Consider the following 21,747-nt stretch of genomic DNA (forward strand, 5'->3'; position numbering starts at 1 on the left):
ACGCTGTCAGGCTGGTAGCCTAGGGCAGGGGTTTTCAAAGTGGGTGACGGGGCACCCTGGGGTGCCGCGGCGGCAGTCCAGGGGTGCCACGAGATCATTTGAGAATATTTGGAATTTATTTGGACACTTGAAGAAATATTTAGTATCATTTTAAACTTGACGGACAAAGTTATTTTCAGTCAGTTCTAACCAAAATGACAATTATCTCAATGTTTTCCTCGCAACATAATCACTAAAATATCGTCACTGTCGGGCAGAAACCTCGTATCTCCTCATGTCTTTTGCCCTGCTTCATCATACAAGACGAGTGAAAACAGCCGATCTACAAGCACACTACGCCTCGCGATGCAAGGCGTTGTGTGCTTGTAGATCTGCTGTTTTCACTAGTTTAGTACATTTTAGATGATAAATATGAGATGATAAATACAAAACGTTTGGACATACAAGGTTTCCACCTGACAACGACGATATGCTATAAATATAAGGTGCTGGGAGTTAAAATTATAATGTAGGGGTGCCTCGGATTAAAAAAAAATATTTATGGGGTACTCTGAGACAAAAAAGTTTGGGAACCCCTGGCCTAGGGTGCCACGCCAGCAGCCCGGGCCATAATTACACAGTTTTAGATCTGGAACACACAATACACACAGATGTTGCCAACCTGGTTTTGGAGACCTGGTCCTCAGAAGGCAGGAAGGGATTGTTGACGGTGGCAGAGGATGTGTTCCCAAACGCCGTCAGTCCCAGGAGCTTGATCTGGGACAGGCCTAGGGTGCTGGCGTCACGGGGCCGATGGAGCCTCAGACACACAGCCGAAGCCACCTCTGCCTTCACCAGCTGGATCTTGATATAGGTGAGTCCACTGGTCATAACTGGCGTGGAGAGGGGCAGCATGTTGACCCCATCGGCACTGATCTCCACCGAGACAGAGGACGGGCAGGCTAAAGGGGGAAGAACAGGAAGTCGAGGTGTCAATCTAAAATGCAGCACAGTGTCAACTGCAGTCAATGACGTTGGATAATACACTCACTATAAGAATACAGACACTGAAGTTTGTCCACAGCAATACAGGTTTAGAGCAAACCATAGTATTCTCTCAGCCGTCACAAAAAAACTTTGCTGTTTTGTTGATCCATCTAAAGTGAAACTACAAAATATTGGTCTTAATAATGTATGGTAGGAGAAAACTGAGAACAGCATGGTACTTCAGAACAGAGCTCAATGGCATATTCAGAGCATTTGTTGATGGAGAATGGAAAGGGGAATAAGCATGAAATATCCATGCAGTCTTTTGCAAATTTAATTCTTGTTCAAAATGGAAGTTAAATATGCAACAACAGCACTCTGAGTTAGAACCTTGACGGGAAGAGAAGGGCTAGTCAGCCAATTTCCTGTTCTTACAGCTCCCATGGGGGAATTCAGACAAAGTTATTCAAATCAATTACGAAGGCAAATCACTGGTAACCACCAAGGTTGCATCTGGCAGCCAAAACGACACTTTGCAGTTTCCTTTGACACTTATTGGGATTTTTAACACTTTAGATGTACGTGGGGAATATATCCTTTGTGTAGATAGACTTTTTTTCTTCACATTGCCAACTTATTTGTGCAACATGGGTACAAGCTCGAGCAGTCGATAGGGCTCATCACTTCTGCTCAATGTTATTGCATGGTTCTGGGCTGGGGAATGGTAATATGGTGGGACTGTCCCATGGCTCACCACAGTAAAGCTTTTATCACAGATATCGTGCACCGATGATGCAGTCATACTCAGGGGTATCGCACCAAATTCTGGGCCCTGGGTACAAGGATTCACTGCAGGCCCCCGCACAATTATTTTGTGCTTTAACTATTGAAAAATAGCAGATATACAAGCTCACAGCACGGCACTGAGTCTTTGAATATTTCAAATCCTTCTAAGGTTTTTTGAAAAATCTATGTTTCTATGTCAGTGGTGCTCAAACTTTTTCATGTGAAGGACCCCCAAAATGATATGTATTTGGCCACGGATCCCCATCTCAAAATATTTCGTTCCGGGCGGGTACCCCCCAGAAGCAAAATTTGAGTTACAAATGTTTGCTTAAAAAATACATACCGGTATATTCAAAGATTTGCACACATTTTCACGACTTTTAAAAAATAGCAGATCTACAAGTTTGCAGCGTGGCACTCTGTCTCTGTGCCACGCTATGAGCTTGTATATCTGCTATTTTTCAATAGCTAAAGCATAAAATAATGAAGGCCCCTCCACCTTGGGCCCATGTAACTCAGTCCCACTTTTCCCGCCCTTGTGACTTTCCCTGGTCATACTCACTGGCTAGGGAGGCTAGGTGTGGTTGGATGTGAAGCTCCTTCAGCAACACGGCAGCAGGAAGGTGGATGGTGAGGTCGCACCACGCTTCTTCGGGCAGGAAGATGTACGACCAGGCGGCTGAGCGAGCCCGTCGGTGAGGAGGTGTAGCCTGGAGCAGGACCTCTGCAGGCTGGGCCGTAGGGCTGCTGGAGTTAATGGTGCCTGTGGAGGGACATGCACAACAGTGATGATATGAAGCAATCTGAAACAGTGTTGATTTTGTTGACTAAAACTATGACGAAAAATGAGTTTTTTTCACTGACGAAAACTAAATAAAAACAAAATAAAAACTAAGCTGTGATGACTAAAACCTAAGACTAAATATATTGACAATTTCTTCAACAAAATAAAAACTAGACTAAAACTTAAACTTAGGGAGGGACTAGTGGAGAAGAGAGTCATTTTATGCTTGGTTGCTCTCAGGTGTTGCATGCTGAAAATAGCAGATCAACAAGCTCACAACGCGTCGCAGCACGATGCGTTGTAAGCTTGTAGATCGGCTATTTTCAGCACGCAACCAAGTGTTAAACCAGTCATTACGATGCCATCAAGGCCTGCCAAAATACATTTCAGTTGACTAAATCAACTGTAGATTTAGTCGCCTAAAATCTTATATTTAGTCTACTAAAATTACACCTTTTCAGGTGACTAAATTATGACTAAACTAAATGACATTTTATTCAAAAGACTATGACTAAAACTAAATCAAAAGTTGCTGTCAAAAACAACACTGATCTGAAAAACATAATATACTGCATGCTGTATGTACAGCACGTCCCAAGTTAGATTGACTTTACGCCCCAAGACATATAGTTGAGTACTATGTAGTGTTCAGCGTAGTTAGAGCAGTGGTTCCCAAACGTTTTAGCTCAAGACCCAAAAGAGAAGCTGGATGTTTCCCCAGGGACCCAAACTAGTGAAAATCTAAAAGCGGTGAGCTTGTGGATCTGCTATTTTATTTATGAAATACTTTTGGAAAATGTTCAAATTGTTTTAAATTGACAAAAGTTGTTATTTTTTTAGTTTTTGGTTTCTTTTGTATGTAGGAAAAATATATATATATTTAGTCACGACCCATACATTTTTTTGAGGAAACGGTAAGTTAAGAGTACCTAGTGGAGCAAAGTTGTGGAGTCCCTCAGCATTGTCAGGCTCCGAGGTCATGACCCTGGCTTTAAGGCTGCCGTCGGCTGCCTTCCCTGGACCAGAATCCAGGAACTTCATGATGGTGGACACCATGCTGCGCGCCGTGTTGACAATGGCCCGTGTGCTGGTCACCATGTTGTTACAAATCAACTGGACACCACCTGCCGTGGGAGACGACACCAGTAACAAAGCAGATGAGACTATGTAGTGTACATTAAAGCTGATTCTACAAATGCCATCTAAAATCAGTAGTTCTCACTTTGAGGATGTTTAAACATTTAAAAAAAATAGCACATCTACAACAGGGGTCTTCAACAGGGGGTCCGGGACCCCAGAGTTACTACAGGGGGTCCTCCAAAATCTTTGACTGATAGAAACTTTTTTTTCTCCTTTTTTATATTAACCACTTGAACCCTAGCGTCCATATTCTGAGAACTTTAGCCAAAAATAGCAGAGCTGCGAGGCGTTGTGAGCTTGTAGATCAGCTATTTTTGGCAAAGAGCTTTTGTGTAGAGGAGAAAAAGAACAGACTAAGTACATAGTTTTGACAGTTCAAGTGGTTAAATATCTGAAGACACAAATTGACATGATTCCAAAATAAACTGATGATCGTGCTGTCAAACGATGAAACTACTGTATATGGAATCTATGAACCGGTTGTGGGGGTCCCTGCTTCACCTCTCTCTCTCAACTAAGGGGTCCCTGGCCTGAAAACGTTGAAGACCTTTGATCTACAAGCTTGTATATCTGCTATTTTTCAATAGCCAACGCAAAAATCTTAAATGACACAGATGCTACCCCGGTTTTAATGGGTAGTCAAGGTCCTTTCAGGTTAGAGTGTTAGGCATGTGGTCTTCTATGTCCCTGTGAAGATCCAATATCTGATCTCGACAAGGAAAATATAAATCTGGAATTTATATTGCATATGCACCCATATCATGGAAGGCCTTGAGAGCTTCGCTGGTGTCCAGCACCCGGAGGATGAACCACAGCAGAGGTTCAGATAGCTGACAGGTGGAAAGGGAACCCTAGAAAAATGGAAAATGAAATGCACCATTTTTAATTTGCCATACATTTTATTTCAACCTCCATGAATTAGTATGTGTGAGGAAAATGTGTTGAGCATGCATGTTCTTTTTTCCAGCAAAGTCCCACTTAACACTCATGAAATTAAACACGTTTTACCCCTGAGATTAGGTAAAACAGGTCAATGTCATTTGTCATTTTGACAAACCACAAGGAACGTTTTCCAGAGCATCTCTGATGTGTATAAACCCCCAGCATGCCTTCATGCTGTGCCCTGTCCTCACCTGTCTGCCCATGTAGCCACAGGCCATGTATGTGAGTATGGGCTGCAACATGACCTGGACAGAGGTGGCCCTCTTGCTGAGAGTGGTGAGGATGGTGAACAGGCCGTCGCCCACGGAGATGGCATCTAGACCACCGTGGAAGTTCTCGTGTTTGGTCAGGTGAAGACCACTGGCTCCTACAAAAAACAACCATCGTCAACTGAGCTCGTTTAGGAATGATATTTGAACACATGCAGTAATGGTTTCCAATACAGAATGCAGCAACATGATCAGTGTTATCCTCACAGAGTCGTCTTTGATGTAGAATAGTGGGTAATTACTCTTTAGCTTCTCTCAGTACCCAAGACTCTCAACCTACTTGTTACAGATTGCCTAAAAGATTTACTTAATTTCCTTCAATTGACACTCGCACATTGAATTGCCTTGTTGAAATATGCTATACAAATACATTTGCCTTCACAGAGATACTAAAAGTTTAAATTATTTAAAAAGACCCAAAACAATACACCAAAAGCCAAGTGTAGTAGTAGTAGGTGCTTCATATTTCCTGAATTCAAACACAACCATGTGTACTATGCTTTGAAGTGTCTGGTGCAACAATGTTTCCAAGACAAATGTCCCATTCTCATGTCTTACCTATGATCATGGCCATGGCACTGCTGTTACACTGGCCCAGGGCTGAGAGGATCTGACTCATTATCTGCTGATTGGCCAGGACCAGGTCAGCCACGCCCGCAGCCGGCCCCTGATTGGCCGTGGACCCTCCAGCCACGCCCTCTTTGCTGCCACACACCTTCTCCTCGTCCGACACGCTGCTGTCAGCCGCCCCGCTGCCGGCGGGCGGCAGCCGCCCGCTGAACTCTTTGTCCCCGGACAGTGGCAGCTGCACCAGCACGTTGACCAGCTTGAGGAGGTCGAACATCAGTTGGTCGCGCGTGGTCTCGCCACAGACGGCCTTGGCGTCCCCTGGCCGGATGATGTTGGCGAAGAGGCCACCGAAGCAGGCGCGGGCGCCCACCGAGCTGTCCGAGCCGCTGCGCGACACCACCTTGTCGGAGCACGTGATGTAGTGGTGCACCAGGAAGGTGATGGACTCGATGACGGAGGAGATGGTGCCGACTGACACCACCTCAAAGTTCTGCTCCAGGGTGAACTCCAGCAGCTTGACCTGAGCGTCCAGAGGACCCTGGCCTGACTGGAAGGGACCCCTAGAGAAGCCCCAAAAAAACTCATTATTTACTCCAGTATAAACACCACTACTACAGATTCATATGGACACAAAAAAACATTGTGTAGGCTTCATGTGGATGATGGTGTTAATACTCGTTTTTAAAGACAACCCCTGCTTTAAAACAGAGACCCTAGGATTATAAACACCAAAGGATGTCCCTGGGTGAAGGCGGTGAAACACATAAGCGGTCACTACACGGAACACCATGACGAGACACTCGTACCTCTCATTGGACAGGATGTGCATGAGCTTGAGCAGGAACTCGCTGAACATCTGCGGGCAGGTGGATGACAGGTGCACCTGCAGTCGGGTGAGGAACTCCTGCATGGCCTGGGTGGCAGTGGGCCCCACCTGGGAGCTGTGCTGGCTGGTCCCGTGGGGGTTGCTGCCGGAGAGGAAGCGAACCAGAACGTGCACCAGCGTGGGGTCGGACACCATCTGCTGAGCCGTGCTTTCCTGACCACCCAGCCCATTGCTAGAGGCTGCAGAGGGAGCAAAACTAGTTTGAAACATGGTAGTCGGCAGTATCTTGCGTAGGGAACCAAAGAGGTTATTTAGTCATTCATTCATCATACACATACAACCATGTTAAGGTTGAAAATAACAACACTATCTGAATGATCTGACTTAATTCTGACCAGATATACTGTATATACCTCTTTCTTTAAAAAAAAAACAACATACCAAGTGTTGAGTACTGACCACAGGCCGGCATGTTCGTCATGAGGGTGAGCGAGTGAAGAACCAGACACCAGGTCCTCAGGGAAGTGTTGGGATACCAAGCCAGCACGGTAAGGAAACTGCTGATGGATGCTGAATACACACACACACACATGCAGTAAAATCCTGAGTGTTACTATACTGTAACTGATAGTGTACAAATGTATGTATAAAATGTATGTACACTCTCAATGATAAATGGATAAACGAACATGAAAATTTTAGATTTGTACATCAGTTCAGTAATGTTTAATGTTTTCAGTGTTCATTTTCTTCTTCATATTAGGCTTTATTTCAGATATGTAGAGAGACAGGAAAGCAAGAGCAGAGAGGGAGGAGAGAAATGCAAGACGGGGGGTTCTGATTCAAACCCATATCCTCGCGTTCCCTAGGAGCATAATTATCTTCTGTGCACTAACTGGCTGAGCCACCAAGGCACCCCTCAGAAGCGTACATAAAGCATTATGATGAACGCTGACCTTGGTTGAGTGGGATGGCGGGCACTCGGCTAGCATTGAACATGAAGATGTCCGAGCCGCTCTCTTCGGTGCCATTGGAGCAGGAGTTGAGGCTGAGGGTCAGCCACAGCTGCAGAAGGGACTCCAACTAAAGCACAAAACACCTCATCAGCAGGATGGAAACACACTACAGTAAATGTGTAAATGAATGCGACTGGGATGGTGACTTTGTAAGCCATTTTAATCTAATCCTGTAGAAGTGGTATTGAATTCAGGGAGATTATAGTACACTAAGGGACGAAGATTTCATGAGCCCAAGGAAAAACACAGACACCTAGTTACCCTAGGTGGCACATTACATTACCTCCACCGTTTCCCAAATACCAAGCTGTGAAATATGGAAGCAAAAACCTGACGTATTTAAAATGAAATGGCAAATGCGAAAATGAAATTGAAATAAAATAATTGCTTTTTAATGTTCAGGAAATGGACGCATTTTTGGAGACAAAAATGAATGTAAAATGCAATGGTGTTTACATTTTCCATATACAGGAGCTCATTCTATGACTAAATTAAAATTATAAATAAAAGATCATTTGAATTTTAATTTTGAAAAAATGACAGCTAATTTGTTGACAATATTAAAATGAAAATGCAATTTTGAAAATGAAAATGAAATACATAAATGCTTTTTAATCTTCAGACAATGAAAGCATTTCTTTAGACAAAAATGAATGTATAATGCAATAGCATTTCCAATTAATGTACAGTTGTGCTTATTCTATGACAGAATTAAATGTATATAAAAGGTCATTTGATTTACCATTTTCAAAAAATGCCACGCTAAATAATAGACAATATTAAAATGAAAAGGCTGTTTCGAAAATGTAATTTAAATAAGGGTAATGCTTTTTATTTTTAAGCTAATAGATGCATCTTTTGAGACACAAACGAATGTATAATTCAATAGCATTTACATTTCATCTCCATGTGTGCTCAATCTATGACAGATTGTAAAAGCAAACGCAAACCACATTGCTATTTCATTTTCAAATTGTAGCCGCTCATAACCTGACAGAATTCAAATGGTCCTTTGGCTAAAGTGATGGCGCAGGAAAGTGACGTCACAGGAGTAATCCTTCAACGCTGCCTGCTTATAACCTTGACATACCCAACCGTACAGTAGGTGGCGCATGACGCGCGTGACTGCACTCACTCACTGACAGACAGACACTCACCCAGTGGAGATCCAATGGTCATAGTAGAAGGATCTGATCTGATACATTGCAAGTAAGAATCAAACATTTTTCCACATCATGTGATTTAATTTATCCCTGCCCAGCTCAACAACTATGGAATATCAACTTGGCAGAGCAGTGGTGTAAAGTAACTAAGTACATTTACTTAAGTACTGTACTTAAGTACAGTTATGAGGTATTTGTACTTAACTTGAGTATTTCCAGTTTTCAATACTTTTACTTCTACTCCACTTCATCTCGGTTCCAAATATTGTACTTTTACTCCACTACATTTATTTGAACACTTTAGTTACTAGTTACTTTGCAGATATACATCATTATATTATAAAACATAGCCTGCCCTACATAAATGCACTTTAGCCCTATTCTATGATCTACAAGCTCACAAAGCGTCGCGATGCGACGCGTTGTGAGCTTGTAGATCGGCTTTTTTCAAACATTTTGTACTTTTACTTTTGCTACTTTAAGTACATTTTAATGCCAAATAATCAAATACTTTCATACTTTTACTCAAGTACATATTGAATTCCAGACTTTTATAACGGAGTACATCTACATTGCAGTATTGATACTTTTACTTAAGTACAAGATGTGAGTAGGCTACTTTTTCCACCAATGAGGCAGAGCAGTTAACCCCATTTTGCGCGGGGGGGGGGGGGGGGGGGGGGGGGGGCGGCGTCGTTGTCGCGGGGGGGGGGGGGGGGGGGAGCGTTGTGAGCTTGAGTGAAGCTCGGCCAGTCCTGCACGTGTGTACACTGTCTGCCACCTTTTCTTTTTTTTACACTGTCTCTGTCGAGACGGGTATGGCTGCAGGCCTGGAGACACCTCCCTCAGCAGATCTTTCTTGTCAGACCTTTCGTCTCAGAACGGAAGTGTGTGTCGGCGCGCTTCCGGCGCTTACTAGTGACGTCACACAGCAGACTTACAAGCTCACAAGGCTCACAACGCATCACAAGCGCAACGCTTTGTGGGCTTGTAGATCGGCTGTTTTCGCCAACCAACACTGCCACCGGTACCCAGTCGTTTTTAGAGACAGCTACATGGATAAATTATTATTGCAGAAAATTCCTCTTCAAACCATTATTGAACACTGGAAAATAACACATTTCTTAATAATTAGTTAATTTATTTTAATAAATATCAGCGGCGAGGCGAGGGATCCCCGGGGACCCCCCCTGAGGAGCGGCGGTCCGCGAGAGAGCGAGAGACACTCCGGTGGAGGGTCGCCGGCGACGGTCAGCAGCCCCGTGGACAACGGCGAGAGACCCTCGCAGGGCGGCCGACCCACGGCCACCGTGCGGGGGACCGTCGCCGGCGACCCTCCACTGGGCGGGGGTCCCACGGCACCTCTCACGGACCGTCGCTGCGGTCGCCCCGTGGTCGGCGGGCGAGCCGGGCGAGGGACCCCCGCAGGCCGGCCGACTCACGGCCACCGTGCCGGGGTGTCTCTCGCGGACCACCGGTCCTCAGGGGGGGTCCCCGGGTGTCCCTCGCCACTAATATTGATTATTAAAATTTATTTTTCATTATTAAGAACTTTTTTTTTTTTGTAATGTTATTTTCCAGTTTGAATAAAGGTTTGAAGAGGAACTTTTGGCAATAAGAATTAATGCAATAGCCTACTGTTATTTATTATTAAAAGTTACTTTTCATTGTAAAGAAACGTTTTATTTTCCGTGTTCCAAAAAGGCAGACAAGCCACAGTACAGTGGAACGCAGCTTCCTTTAAGATTTTTTACCCTGTAGACTTGCCGTTGTACCTGAGACGAGAGGTCTGACAAGAAAGATTTCTGCTGAGAGAGGTGACTCCACCCCTGCAGCCATACACTCTTGTGCCACCTACTGTGTTGAAGGTTTACTCCTATGACGTCACTTTCCTGCGCCATCACTTTAGCCAAACGACCATTTGAATTCTGTCATGTTTTCAGCAGCTACAATTGGAAAATGAAATCGCAAATGGGATTTGCATTTGCTTTTACAATCTGTCATAGAATGAGCACACATGGATATGAAATGTAAATGCTATTGAATTATACATTCATTTGTGTCTCAAAAGATGCATCTATTAGCTTAAAAATAAAAAGCATTACCCTTATTTAAATTACATTTTCAAAGTAGCTTTTTCATTTTAATATTGTCAATTATTTAGCGTGGCCTTTATTGAAAATGTTAAATCAAATGACCTTTTATTAAATGGAAATGCTATTGCATTTTACATTCATTTTTGTCTCAAAGAATGCTTTCATTGTCTGAAGATTAAAAAGCATTTCTCTATTTCATTTTCATTTTCAAAATTGCATTTTCATTTTAATATTGTCAACAAATTAGCGGTAATCTTTTTAAAATTAAAATTGAAATGATCTTTTATTTATAATTATAATTTAGTCATAGAATGAGCACCTGTACATGGAAAATGTAAACGCCATTGCATTTTACATTCATTTTTGTCTCAAAAAATGCGTGCATTTCCTGAAAATTAAAAAGCAATTCTGTTATTTCAATTTCATTTTCGCATTTGCCATTTCGTTTTAATTACGTCAGGTTTATGCTTCCATAGTGAAAAGGAAACGGGTGGACAAGGACACGGTGACATGCCGCAACACATCATACAAGTTGACACTTGACTAATATCTTTAACCTTTAGCCTGTGTGTGTGTTTTGATTGCACACTAACTGCTGTAATGTAGCCATGCTGTATGGCTAAGATTTGCTTGTATCCTTAAATGCCCTGAAACCAGGTTCACCTTGTATTCATTGTCTCCCAACTACGTAGCGGTACTCAGGGTTCCCACACATCTTTACCAATTAATGTCCAAAACTTTTCGAGAATATTTAAGCCGATTTCCAGGACTATATCCATCCATACTATAATTAGAGAGAGAGGTCAGTCAGTCAGTCAGTCAGTAGGTCACAAAATGCATTATCTATTCACTCGCTTCAGCGACTGATCTCAAATTTAACATGGCATTGGCCATTAGCATTATACACACGGTGACGGAGCCCGAATTTCATTTTTCCCAAAATTATAGCTATTTATTAGCGTTTCTTCACTCTACAGCTCTACAGCCTGTTGTCAGGGTTACGGTCCGTTCCTCCAGGCCATGGGATCTGTAGCCCGGGCCCACACACACCTCTCTCACAGTTAGGAATGTTGCAGTCTCTCTCTCTCTCTCTCTCTCTCTCTCTCTCTCTGCATGGGTCACGCATGCAACGGGTGATGTGTGTCTCATCTTCCAACGGGTATAGAAAAATTATGTGGAGCAAATACATCCTCATACTTCTATTCACCTAAGCTGTTAAATTATTTGTATCCATCATAAATATACACTCCTCCATGGGCTGCTCCTTACATTATGATGCTCCGACATATTCTCACGCACACACCATGCAGTTACAGTTACTTTCCCCATAACCCACACTCTGCACATATTTTGCAGCACATATATTCGAACGGGTAAGGTCTAGTAACAATAATTCAGCTCAATAAGGAGTCGCTTACTCCTATGGGCAATGCCCAAAGACAGGTAGTGTATGGCAGTGGTTCTCAACCTTTCCTGGCCGTGACCCACAAAATAATCATATTTGAACTGGGGACCCGGCACCCTGACGAGCACTAAGAGTAGAGGAATTTTGTATAGCACGGTTTTATTGTGAAAATATATAAAATATATATATATATTATATATATATAATATATATAATATAAAATAGCCGATCTAAATAGATCGGCTATTTTCACAATTTCTGCCTCTAATATTTGACAATTTGGCCAATGTTTAATTTGTCATTTCAGAGGTATTAACAAAATCAATAACAAAAGACAATGCATAGCTATTTTTCCAGGACCTTCAGGACCCTTGATCAATTCCAAAACTTTTCCAGTACTGGAAAAATATTTCAAAATAAAAAAATATATATATATATTTCAAAATATTTCCAGGAATTTCATGACCGTGGGAACCCTGTACTGCATGCTGACCTGCACATGGTGGACCTGCAGCATGGAGAACAGCTTGTTGAAGCAAGCACTCAGCATGGGGATGGAAGAGGCCTGCACCATCAAGCTGCTGGCTGGAGGAGAGCTTCCTCCCCCGCCTTGCAGCCCCCTCAGCAGAGAGTCATCGGTCCCGTTGGAAGCCTGGGCCACTGGCGGGACGGGGGGGAGAGAAGTCACAATTATTACATTGTATGATCACAATTATTTGAGGCAATCGCAAAAATTAAGTTTGCACAATCGTTTCCATGTGTGAAAAAACATATTCAGATATAGTGGAAATGGCAGATCCATAAGCTCACAACGAGTCTCTGTGCGATGCGCTGTGAGCTTGTGGATCGGCTATTTCCACTATTTTGTAAGAGATTTGAATTTTAAATTATTGATTTTGATTATTGGTATTGGTCATTGTCAGTAATTTCTTTGTACTGGCTTGACACTAGTTTGACTACCAGGAAGAACCTACAATGACTGTCATTGATCGCTAATGTTGTAAACCAGTAGTACTGATTCTAAACCTAATCAAAAACGCTCATAAGAAAGGGGTAATTAATGTAGATTTTTCTTAGGATTATTGAATCAGAGTTTTATGATTCAATATACTTTATTATCCATTAAAAACTAGTTACATATCAATCAATCAATGTATTAATTATTTCATATTTTCTGCTGCTATGTGTGTGTTGACGAGGTGAAATTATATTATGTTATATTGCTTAGTAGTGAATATAATTGCTAGTGTGAGTCCTGACAACTTGGATCTAACACCGGTTGTAGATTTCGGAACATGACCCTGAGACACAGCCGCTGATAAACTTAGGATGAGAGATGAGAGAAAGAGAGTGAGCATAGATGCCACTGCCAGTCAGAGTCCCCTTTGTTTTATTGCTGTGTGAAAGAGATAAGGTTCTTGGCTTTAACTACTCGGTAGAGAAGTATGTGTTAGTGTTTTAGCTTTAGCCAATTATGAAATGAGATTCACAGAAGGGCAGGTCAGTCTTGTCTTGTCTGCCTTTGGTGTAGGATCTAGGTATTTGTGTGTGACTGTTACAGCACTGTAAATAAATGTGTTCAATTATCTTTTAACATCGGATCCGAGTCAAGGTTTGCTGTTCTTTTGAGAGTTTCAATTCCGCTATAGACTCTTATTTCTACGTCGGTGTGTACCTGTGGGTGAAGTTGAGGTGAGGGCTTGTAGGATGGAGTCAGCCTGCAGAGTGGCCATCATTTTGAGCATCAGCTCTGCTTGCTGTTCCAGCCCCACTTCCAGGCGGGCATCCAATGCTGTCAAGAACAAGAGGGGGAAATGCCAAATATTACTACCAGGATTTACCTTAATCTATCCAACTGCGAAACCACTTCTTGCAATTAACGTAATTGTGTGAAATATACTTATATATACCAATATACTTATATATAATTAAATTGAAATTGTTTTGCAATTTGTGCATTATATTGCATAGAATTCTTAATCAGTTCCAATAGCTTCAAATTACATTACATGTTGATGAATTGAATATATACAGTAGGTCCTCAATGGAAAGACGACAAATGGACCTTTTTGTGTGATGCTTTTAGACTTGACTAAGTGTGACTGTACTCATGCTGGTACTTTTGCATTTCTAATAAAATATGTAATCATTCAATCAATCTATTACACAGAGTTAAATTCCTCATCCTTAACAATGCTACCAACCAGGCAGTGGCTCTAGAGGTAGAGCAGGCGTTATGAGCTTGTAGATCTGCTATTTTCTGCTAAAGTTCCCCCCAGGATAGCAATGCTAAGGTTCAAGTTACAAGATCTGGGGGCACTTGGGGGGGCTCCCCTGTAGTAGCTCTTGAGGACCCCTAGGGGTCCCGGACCCCCTGTTGATGACCCCTGCTCTAAAGAAAAGGAAAAACATAATTGAACCACAATGTCTAAATCCATCAGCCCCTTTTCCTTACCTTGTGACACAGAGACGGAGAGACCCTGTGAGCCGGTCTTTTCCACAGCAGCTGGAGGTTTGGACACAGGGATACCAACCCCTCCTATGTAGGGGTTGTATCCATATGTTCCATAGTCAGCGCCCCAGTAATCATACCAGGTGCTGCTTATAGGCTGAGGGACAGGAGGGAAGGGGGCAATAGACAAAAATAAAAAATAAATACAAAATGTAATCATTCCTTTCTCAATACACATACACTGTACATGTGTATTTTTCAAGCAAACGTTTGTAACTCAAATTTTGCTTCTGGGGGGGGGGGGGGGTCCCTGGAACTCAATATTTTGAGATGGGGTTCCGTGGCCAAATACATATCCATTTTGGGGGTCCTTCACATGCAAAGGTTTGAGCTCCACTGACATTTTCATGATTTTTCAAAAATAGCAGATCTACAAGCTCACAGCGCGGCACTCGGTGCCGCGCTGTGAGCTTGTATATCTGCTATTTTTCAATAGTTAAAGCACAGGGGCCCCACAGTGAATCCTTGTATTTGTGAATCCAGTGACAAAAATACAAAATGTAATCATTCCTTTCTCAATACACATACACTGTACACGTGTGCTTGCATGCAGACTACCACAAGACAACACAGATAAAAAGACAACAAATACAAAATAAATTAAACCGCTACAGTTGGTTGAATAGTTGCATTATGGCTACATTTACATGCAAGAAGATTTTAAATTACAAACTGAGAAAGGAAGAGCAACACTTTGCCTACGTTGGTTAGCTTGGCCAATTGAATGCATCTACACAATTTATAGGTATTCAGTAGTGTTGTGGAGCTGTGTACTGTGCGGTCTCAATTCAAATATTTTTTTGGATTGACGTCACACTAGTTTGTGGGTTGAGGTCAGTGTAGCTACATTATTGATGTGTTCATTTGAACTGGTGCTGTACTGATTTATTTGTCACTAAATCAATTGTTAACTGGAGGGTGCTATGGCCAATACCACTAGCCAAATATCAATAAGGTAGAGGGGAAAACACAGAATAAATGCAAAATTTTACTGTAGAAGTGAAGTCATGCTCAACATACCTTAAATACTTTGGCGGCGAGTGGATCCTTTTCCAAATCAATATCTAAAGGATCAATATCAACATCCATCAGGTCTTGTAGCAAGTCAAAGTCTATGTCTTTATCTTTTTCCAAAGATGATAGAGGTGGAGCACCTTTGGATAACGAAAACAGCTTTAATATTGCCAAGCAAGCACACTAAGAAAAAACCCAGCAAGTAAACTCACAGTGGCCTTTCTTTAGAAAGTAAGTTACTAGGCAATTTTAAGGCCGATTAAAATCACTGGCTTCTCTGTACTACAGGGAGAGTCCAGACAAAGGATCTGTTGGCCAAAACCATTGTTCATCAAATCCAACCCTACTCTAACAAATCTGTGCATTTCTATAGGAATGTCAAAATCATAAAGAGCCAAATTGAGTTTTGAAGGTGGTTTCTAGCCTAAGAAGGACATATTTTTACAAATGGAATAAAATCTAATTATGATCATGCAAACATGACTGCAGTTGACATAAGAAAACGCATATAATCAAATTGACATGCCATGAATCTGCAATGTTTGAACTCTCACTTCAATAAGACAAAAACACCCAAAAAAAACTGTACATTAACAATGAAGGCTGTTATAAAAACCTGCAATTCCCTATAAAAACTAAACAGAATTTCATCAAAGGAAGCCATACAAGTACTGCAAAACAACACTGTGGAAGAAAACAAAATACAACAAAATACAACATGCAGCTATGAAAAGAAGAGGGAAGGAAGGGAAGAAAACAATCTTTAAAACACAAAATGCATCACCGTCATCATGATCATAAAAATGTGAGGGTTCATGGGGGGAAAAAATCCACGTGGTGCTTGTGGGAGCGCGCGCTTGTGTGTGTTTGTGTTTATGGGGTGGCCTACCAACGCACTTTGGAAAACAGAGGAGGTACCAGGTGTACCTGCGATGAGATCGGGCGCCAGGACCTCCTCGATGCTTTCCACCAGCGGGATGGGTGTGGGCTGGGGCAGGGAGTCGTCCGAGTCGGCCCCCGCCCCCGAAGAGGAGGACGCCCCGGCCTCCTCCCCCACGGCCCCTTCGTCCATCACGTCCAGAGAGCCTGGTGACAGCAGTTCACCTGGGGGACGAGGAGGGCGTTTGATTCTACGGATTACTTTGTGGACTTGTGTTCTTAGGCCTAGAATTATTGAATGCTTTAACTATTGAAAAATAGCAGATATACAAGCTCGCAGCGCGGCACTAGCTTGTAGATCTGCTATTTGTGAAAATGTGTGCAAATCTTTGAATATATGTATTTTTAAAGCGAACGTTTGTAACTCAAATTTTGCTTCTGGGTGGTCCCTCCCTGGAACTAGATATTTTGAGATGGGGGTCCGTGGCCAAATAAATATCAGTTTGGGGGTCCTTCACATGAAAAGGTTTGAGAACCACTGACATAGTAGTCTCTCAAGAACAGACTAACTGAGCTCCAGTTAAGTCCTTTTCTTTGACGATGGCTGGTCAGATTGCTGACATAGAAATCTTGGGTTTTTCAAAAAACCTTAGAAGGATTCAAAAGACACTTATAGAATCGGGTCAAAATTCTAATTTTCACAATTGTTCAAAAATAGCAGATCTACAAGCTCACAGCGCGGCACTCGGTGCCGCGCTGTGAGCTTGTATATCTGCTATTTTTCAATAGCTAAAGCATAAAATAATGATACACAATAACCCGTTCTAAATGGGTTAATTCACAGCAAATCATAATAAATACATTTAAAGTAAACACGATATCACGTCACGAGCATGTACTCCATTTTTAAATCCATTGTTATATTGATCAGCTCGATTAACTGTTGCAACACCCTTTAACAAATATGACAAAACACCATCTTGCTAACGACAATACATGACAATACACCGCCTACCTGCCAAGATGTCTTGTAGCATGCAGGTGAGTGAGTATTGGGCCCAGGCGCCCCCCCAGGAGATGTCCCCCCGGTTGAAGTCCGTCCCTACCAGGAGGAGCAACAGGCGCTCCAGCTGTTGCTCCGACACTACCTCACACAGGTGGATGGTGGGTCGGGTGGAGTTAGCTATCCTAGCTAGGACCTTCAGTGGACACACACACACACACACACACACACACACACACGGGTTTATGCTCATGAAGCAATAGTGAACATTTCCTTTTCACTTTGACCTAGTAGCCTATAAATAATGAGTGGGACATTTAATACTGTAGTTTAATCAATAAATCAATTATTAGTACAATACACACTATCAAACCACCCCCAAATGACTTTTTTTCAATTGATTACTCATGCCATGGAGACTTGAGTTCAGTAGTAATTTTTTATTTGTCGCATTCCTAAGACAAAAAATGTGTTAGAGTAAATCTACCCCCATTGATTCCGGATGGGGACCCATATGCATTTCGGTCCCCATCTGGAATTAATGGGCGTACATTTACTGAAATATTGTCTTAGGAATGCGACAAATACAAAAAATTACTACTGAACTCAAGTCTCTATGGCATGAGTAATCAATAGGAAAAAAAGTAATTTGGGGGGTGAACTACTCTTAAAATCACAGAGGTTTTAATTAAATATAACATGGAGGCAATCAAGAAATCATTTCGGGTGAATAAGATGCAAAACGTGTCCAAAAGACATCCACTTGCAGACAGAAAGGAGGAGAATAGAAATACTATAAGTATCTTATCTAATTTGCTATAATCTACAATAGATTTGGGACCTTGCAGACGAAGAGCAGCAGGTCGGCATGGCACGTAAAGTCCATTGAGAGCAGGAAGAGGGCCAGCTTCTGCACAACGGAGATGCAGCGCTCGTGGGCCAGCGTGAAGGGCAGGGGTTCCACCTCGGGCGCCTCCTTGGCCGTCGTGGCCTCCGTGTCCAGCGTGAAGCGTGGACAGTCAGCAGTGCGCCGCAGACGAATCAAGTCCTTAAAGTGCTGGGATCACAGGAGCAGTGGGGAAAGGGAGGCACGAGGATACGAAGAACAGCGCGTTACGATGTTGAACGAACATTTAACAATTAAGTCTTTCATTAAATTAGGGTAGTGCTGAAGTAGTTTGTTTTCATTGCGGTGGTATATACATGTGATGAGTTGTGTTTTGATTCATGCTCACCTTTGATGTGGCCTGTTTGAGCTTGGCCTGCTCCACCAGGAGTTTGTAGGAGGAGCCTTTGTTGCTCTGAATCTTTTCCTTCTCTATCTGCTCCACCAAAGCTTTCTGTTTTGCTTTCAGTAGATTTAACTGCTACAATGAAAAGGGCATGATAAATACACAATCCAACACAACCAATTTCACCACCATTTTAAATTCTGTGAGAAGCCTTTAGGCCCTGTGTCTTCTAGAGATCTTGTGTGAGGAGGAAAGCGCCTAAGGTGCTGGGAACAACAAAATGCTCAAAGGCACATAGCCAGTGGCGTAGCAATCACTACCGCATAATATACTCATACACTTAGAAACATTTGTATGTATTTATTTAAAGATTCTGACGCTCAGCAAATGATTCATATTTGTTTTGTTTTAGGCACATTACATATTCAACAACAAAGTCGTTGATCGGTATAAAGCTTTTATAATGGTGTTGGGATGAGACACATTTACCTGCTTGTGGTGGACCAGCTTGTTGCGGATCTTGCGAGAATAGAGTCTGTCTAAGCTACTGTTGCCTTTGGTTGATCTGCTAGAGTTCTGTGACTGCAGACTGTTGTTTATGAAACTCCACTGGTTCCCTGCATTTAATCATGGCGAGACAGATGAAGAGGGCAGAGGAGTTAGTTCAATAACATTCACTTTTGAGGGACACAACTCTGACAAAGGCAGTAATTCCCAGGTTGTGGCTCAAGAAAATGCAAATACTTGATAAATCTTTTCAATATAGTTAATGGACTTATTTGTGCCAAACCCCTTTTTGCATACAAAATATTTGTTCCACCAATAAGATTAGCAAAAAGAAATCTAACTTTGAGTTCAATTAATTGACTTTATATCCCTGACGTCAGGTTGTACTAATGTTGTCTAGACAGCAGACAGATTTTATATTGGTGAATTATGTAGGGATACAAATAAACAATCAGACTGGCATATGGGTTAAGAGTCTGGGGAAGGCTGACACACACAAACAATACCCTCGACAGCCAATAAAGTAATGACACCAAAGACAATATTCTAAGCACACAGACTGTGTGACAATGTGAACCGTTCCCATCATGTCAGCTCTCAGTGGTCGACTGCAGACACTTCAAGTACCTGTGAAGGTCCTGTCCCTGTCCTTCCCTCCAAGGTGCTTTTTATTGCCTGCAGCCTCGTCCTCCACACTGGCCACATAGTCCAGAAGTCTAGACACCAGCATCACCACCCAGCTGATCATGGGAATGTCCAGCACACCTGGCCAAACAACAAGAGATATCACGGTTCAGCACACAGGTTAGAACTAGACCAGCATATCTGGGAAAACTGCTTTCACCTACGACTGTTTCAACAGCTTTCTATTTTGGCAAGTATTTCATCTCTCTCATTTAGTGCCTTGATGGAAACTTTCAATGATTTTCTACTTACTATAGCGTTATATTTTGCATTTTAACAGCTTGTATTTCCTAGCTGTTGAGCCACTACATCATCTTAGTAATACTCGACAGCTTGGCATTTCCACTGTTCTGAGATCTACCCTCTCAAAGCCTAGGGTTAAATTCATAACAAATCCAAGTAGACAGCCCTAAGTAGAGGCAATAGCCCCGAGTTTTCAGCGAGTTCAGTACCTCAACTCTTGAAGTCATGGAATTTCAACATCTACAAGTCAGAGTTGAAGTAAACAAGTAAATATTGATTCATTAATTACCACCCACAATGTAAGATTTTACTATCATAATTAAATTGAAGTAGCATCATGATTAACCCACTATGTAAATATAATTTCACCGTCCTTTTAATTCGATAATGGGGATATTTTCAAGAGTTGGAGTGATTACGGCGTTTCAGACCATTTACACGTCTCACACACACTCACATATCTCTCTTTTTCACTGTTCTGTTCATGCAGAACGTGTTACTAATAATAATACTGCTGCTATAGTGTATGTGTGTGTGTTCTTGACTTGTGTGTGTCTTGAGTGCCTACAGACTACATTTATGATCTTCTGCTACATTATGAACCATCAAGAACTCTTAGTTCGTCTGGGACCGGTACATTTTCTGTCCCCAGAGACAAAAATAAACATGGGGAAGGGTTCTGTTTTTACTCACCACATATCTGGAACAAACTCTGAGAAAACTGCAGGTCTGCTCCAGCTGTCAGTTCTTTTCAATCAAAGCTGAGGACGCCTGTTTGCAGGCGTCTTTTATTGAGGCTTGTGATTCATTTCTTGTACTGCACTGTGCCATTATTCTCATACATTATGATTTTTTTAACGCTTAAACTTATTCTTATTGTCTATTCTCTTAACTCTTTAACTCATTCCCTGCCAGGCCCGATAGTCCCGAGATTATTCCAATGTCTTTCCCCGCCAGGCCCGATAGTCCCGAGAATTAAAAAAAAAAAAAAAAAAAAAAAAAAAAAAAAAAAAAATCAAAAAAATTCAAAAAAAAATCTTTTTTCAAAAAACTTTTTTGACCCCCAAAAATGGAGTAGGCATGATAGCAATCGCGAAATTGCATGTTTAACCCCCATAGCAACCCCATCTTTCAAGCATGGCAGCCATTTTGGCAGCCATCTTTGTTAAACATAGTGGCTGGTATCTCATGAATGCCTGAACGGATTTCCATTCGGATTTTTTTGTTTGAAAGCTGTGAGCAATGTGAACACACGTGGTGCATTATCTAGGCATGGGTGTGCATGATCCGTGCACACCCAATTACATGGAAATCTATGGAGACGAATGGCAGGTGGGAGTACGGAGGTATGTTAAAATGGCGGTCAATGTGTTAATAGCCATTTTTATTGTATTCAAATGTCTTTTACGATATGTGTATCATTTACACATTGTTTTAATGCTTATGTCAAGCACTTGGAATTGCCTTGTTGTTGAAATGTCTACATAAACTTGCCCTAGTCTCACTTGGAGGTCTTTGAGAACATTTGTGTTCAAAGTGTGGCAGTAGATGTTGAACTTGGCTCAACTTAAGTACTGAGATTTTTGACCGATTTTAGCTAGCTTGTACATGATACAGAGATATATATATAACAATGATTCAGCTCATTAACAGGTCGCTTACTCCTATGCGCAATGCCCAAAGACAGGTAGTGTATGCCAGTGGTTCTCA

General features: G+C 42.0%; 1 protein-coding gene across 19 annotated transcripts in view; it reads right to left on the reverse strand.

The window, feature by feature from the left end:
• birc6 (baculoviral IAP repeat containing 6) overlaps window positions 1-21,747 on the reverse strand; it is a 174,522-nt gene that overhangs the window by 101,767 nt on the left and 51,008 nt on the right. For 9 of the 19 annotated variants that reach the window (XM_080741087.1, XM_080741079.1, XM_080741085.1 and 6 more), the window contains exons 33-51: window positions 19,738-19,875; window positions 19,093-19,220; window positions 18,607-18,738; window positions 18,213-18,428; window positions 17,384-17,567; window positions 16,387-16,593; window positions 15,496-15,629; window positions 14,419-14,572; window positions 13,639-13,755; window positions 12,457-12,623; window positions 7,240-7,366; window positions 6,725-6,853; window positions 6,264-6,522; window positions 5,446-6,017; window positions 4,810-4,985; window positions 4,431-4,527; window positions 3,466-3,660; window positions 2,315-2,515; window positions 662-941 (exon numbers count right to left, since the gene is read on the reverse strand). In XM_080741087.1, the coding sequence (XP_080597213.1) occupies window positions 662-941; window positions 2,315-2,515; window positions 3,466-3,660; window positions 4,431-4,527; window positions 4,810-4,985; window positions 5,446-6,017; window positions 6,264-6,522; window positions 6,725-6,853; window positions 7,240-7,366; window positions 12,457-12,623; window positions 13,639-13,755; window positions 14,419-14,572; window positions 15,496-15,629; window positions 16,387-16,593; window positions 17,384-17,567; window positions 18,213-18,428; window positions 18,607-18,738; window positions 19,093-19,220; window positions 19,738-19,875 (3,613 nt within the window). The remainder of the gene's footprint in view (window positions 1-661; window positions 942-2,314; window positions 2,516-3,465; window positions 3,661-4,430; window positions 4,528-4,809; window positions 4,986-5,445; window positions 6,018-6,263; window positions 6,523-6,724; window positions 6,854-7,239; window positions 7,367-12,456; window positions 12,624-13,638; window positions 13,756-14,418; window positions 14,573-15,495; window positions 15,630-16,386; window positions 16,594-17,383; window positions 17,568-18,212; window positions 18,429-18,606; window positions 18,739-19,092; window positions 19,221-19,737; window positions 19,876-21,747) is intronic. The other 10 variants (XM_080741077.1, XM_080741076.1, XM_080741084.1 and 7 more) reach the window with 4 other exon arrangements.

This window comes from Nannobrachium achirus, assembly GCF_963921795.1.
Source record: "Nannobrachium achirus genome assembly, chromosome: 13".
Lineage (NCBI taxonomy): Eukaryota > Metazoa > Chordata > Actinopteri > Myctophiformes > Myctophidae > Nannobrachium > Nannobrachium achirus.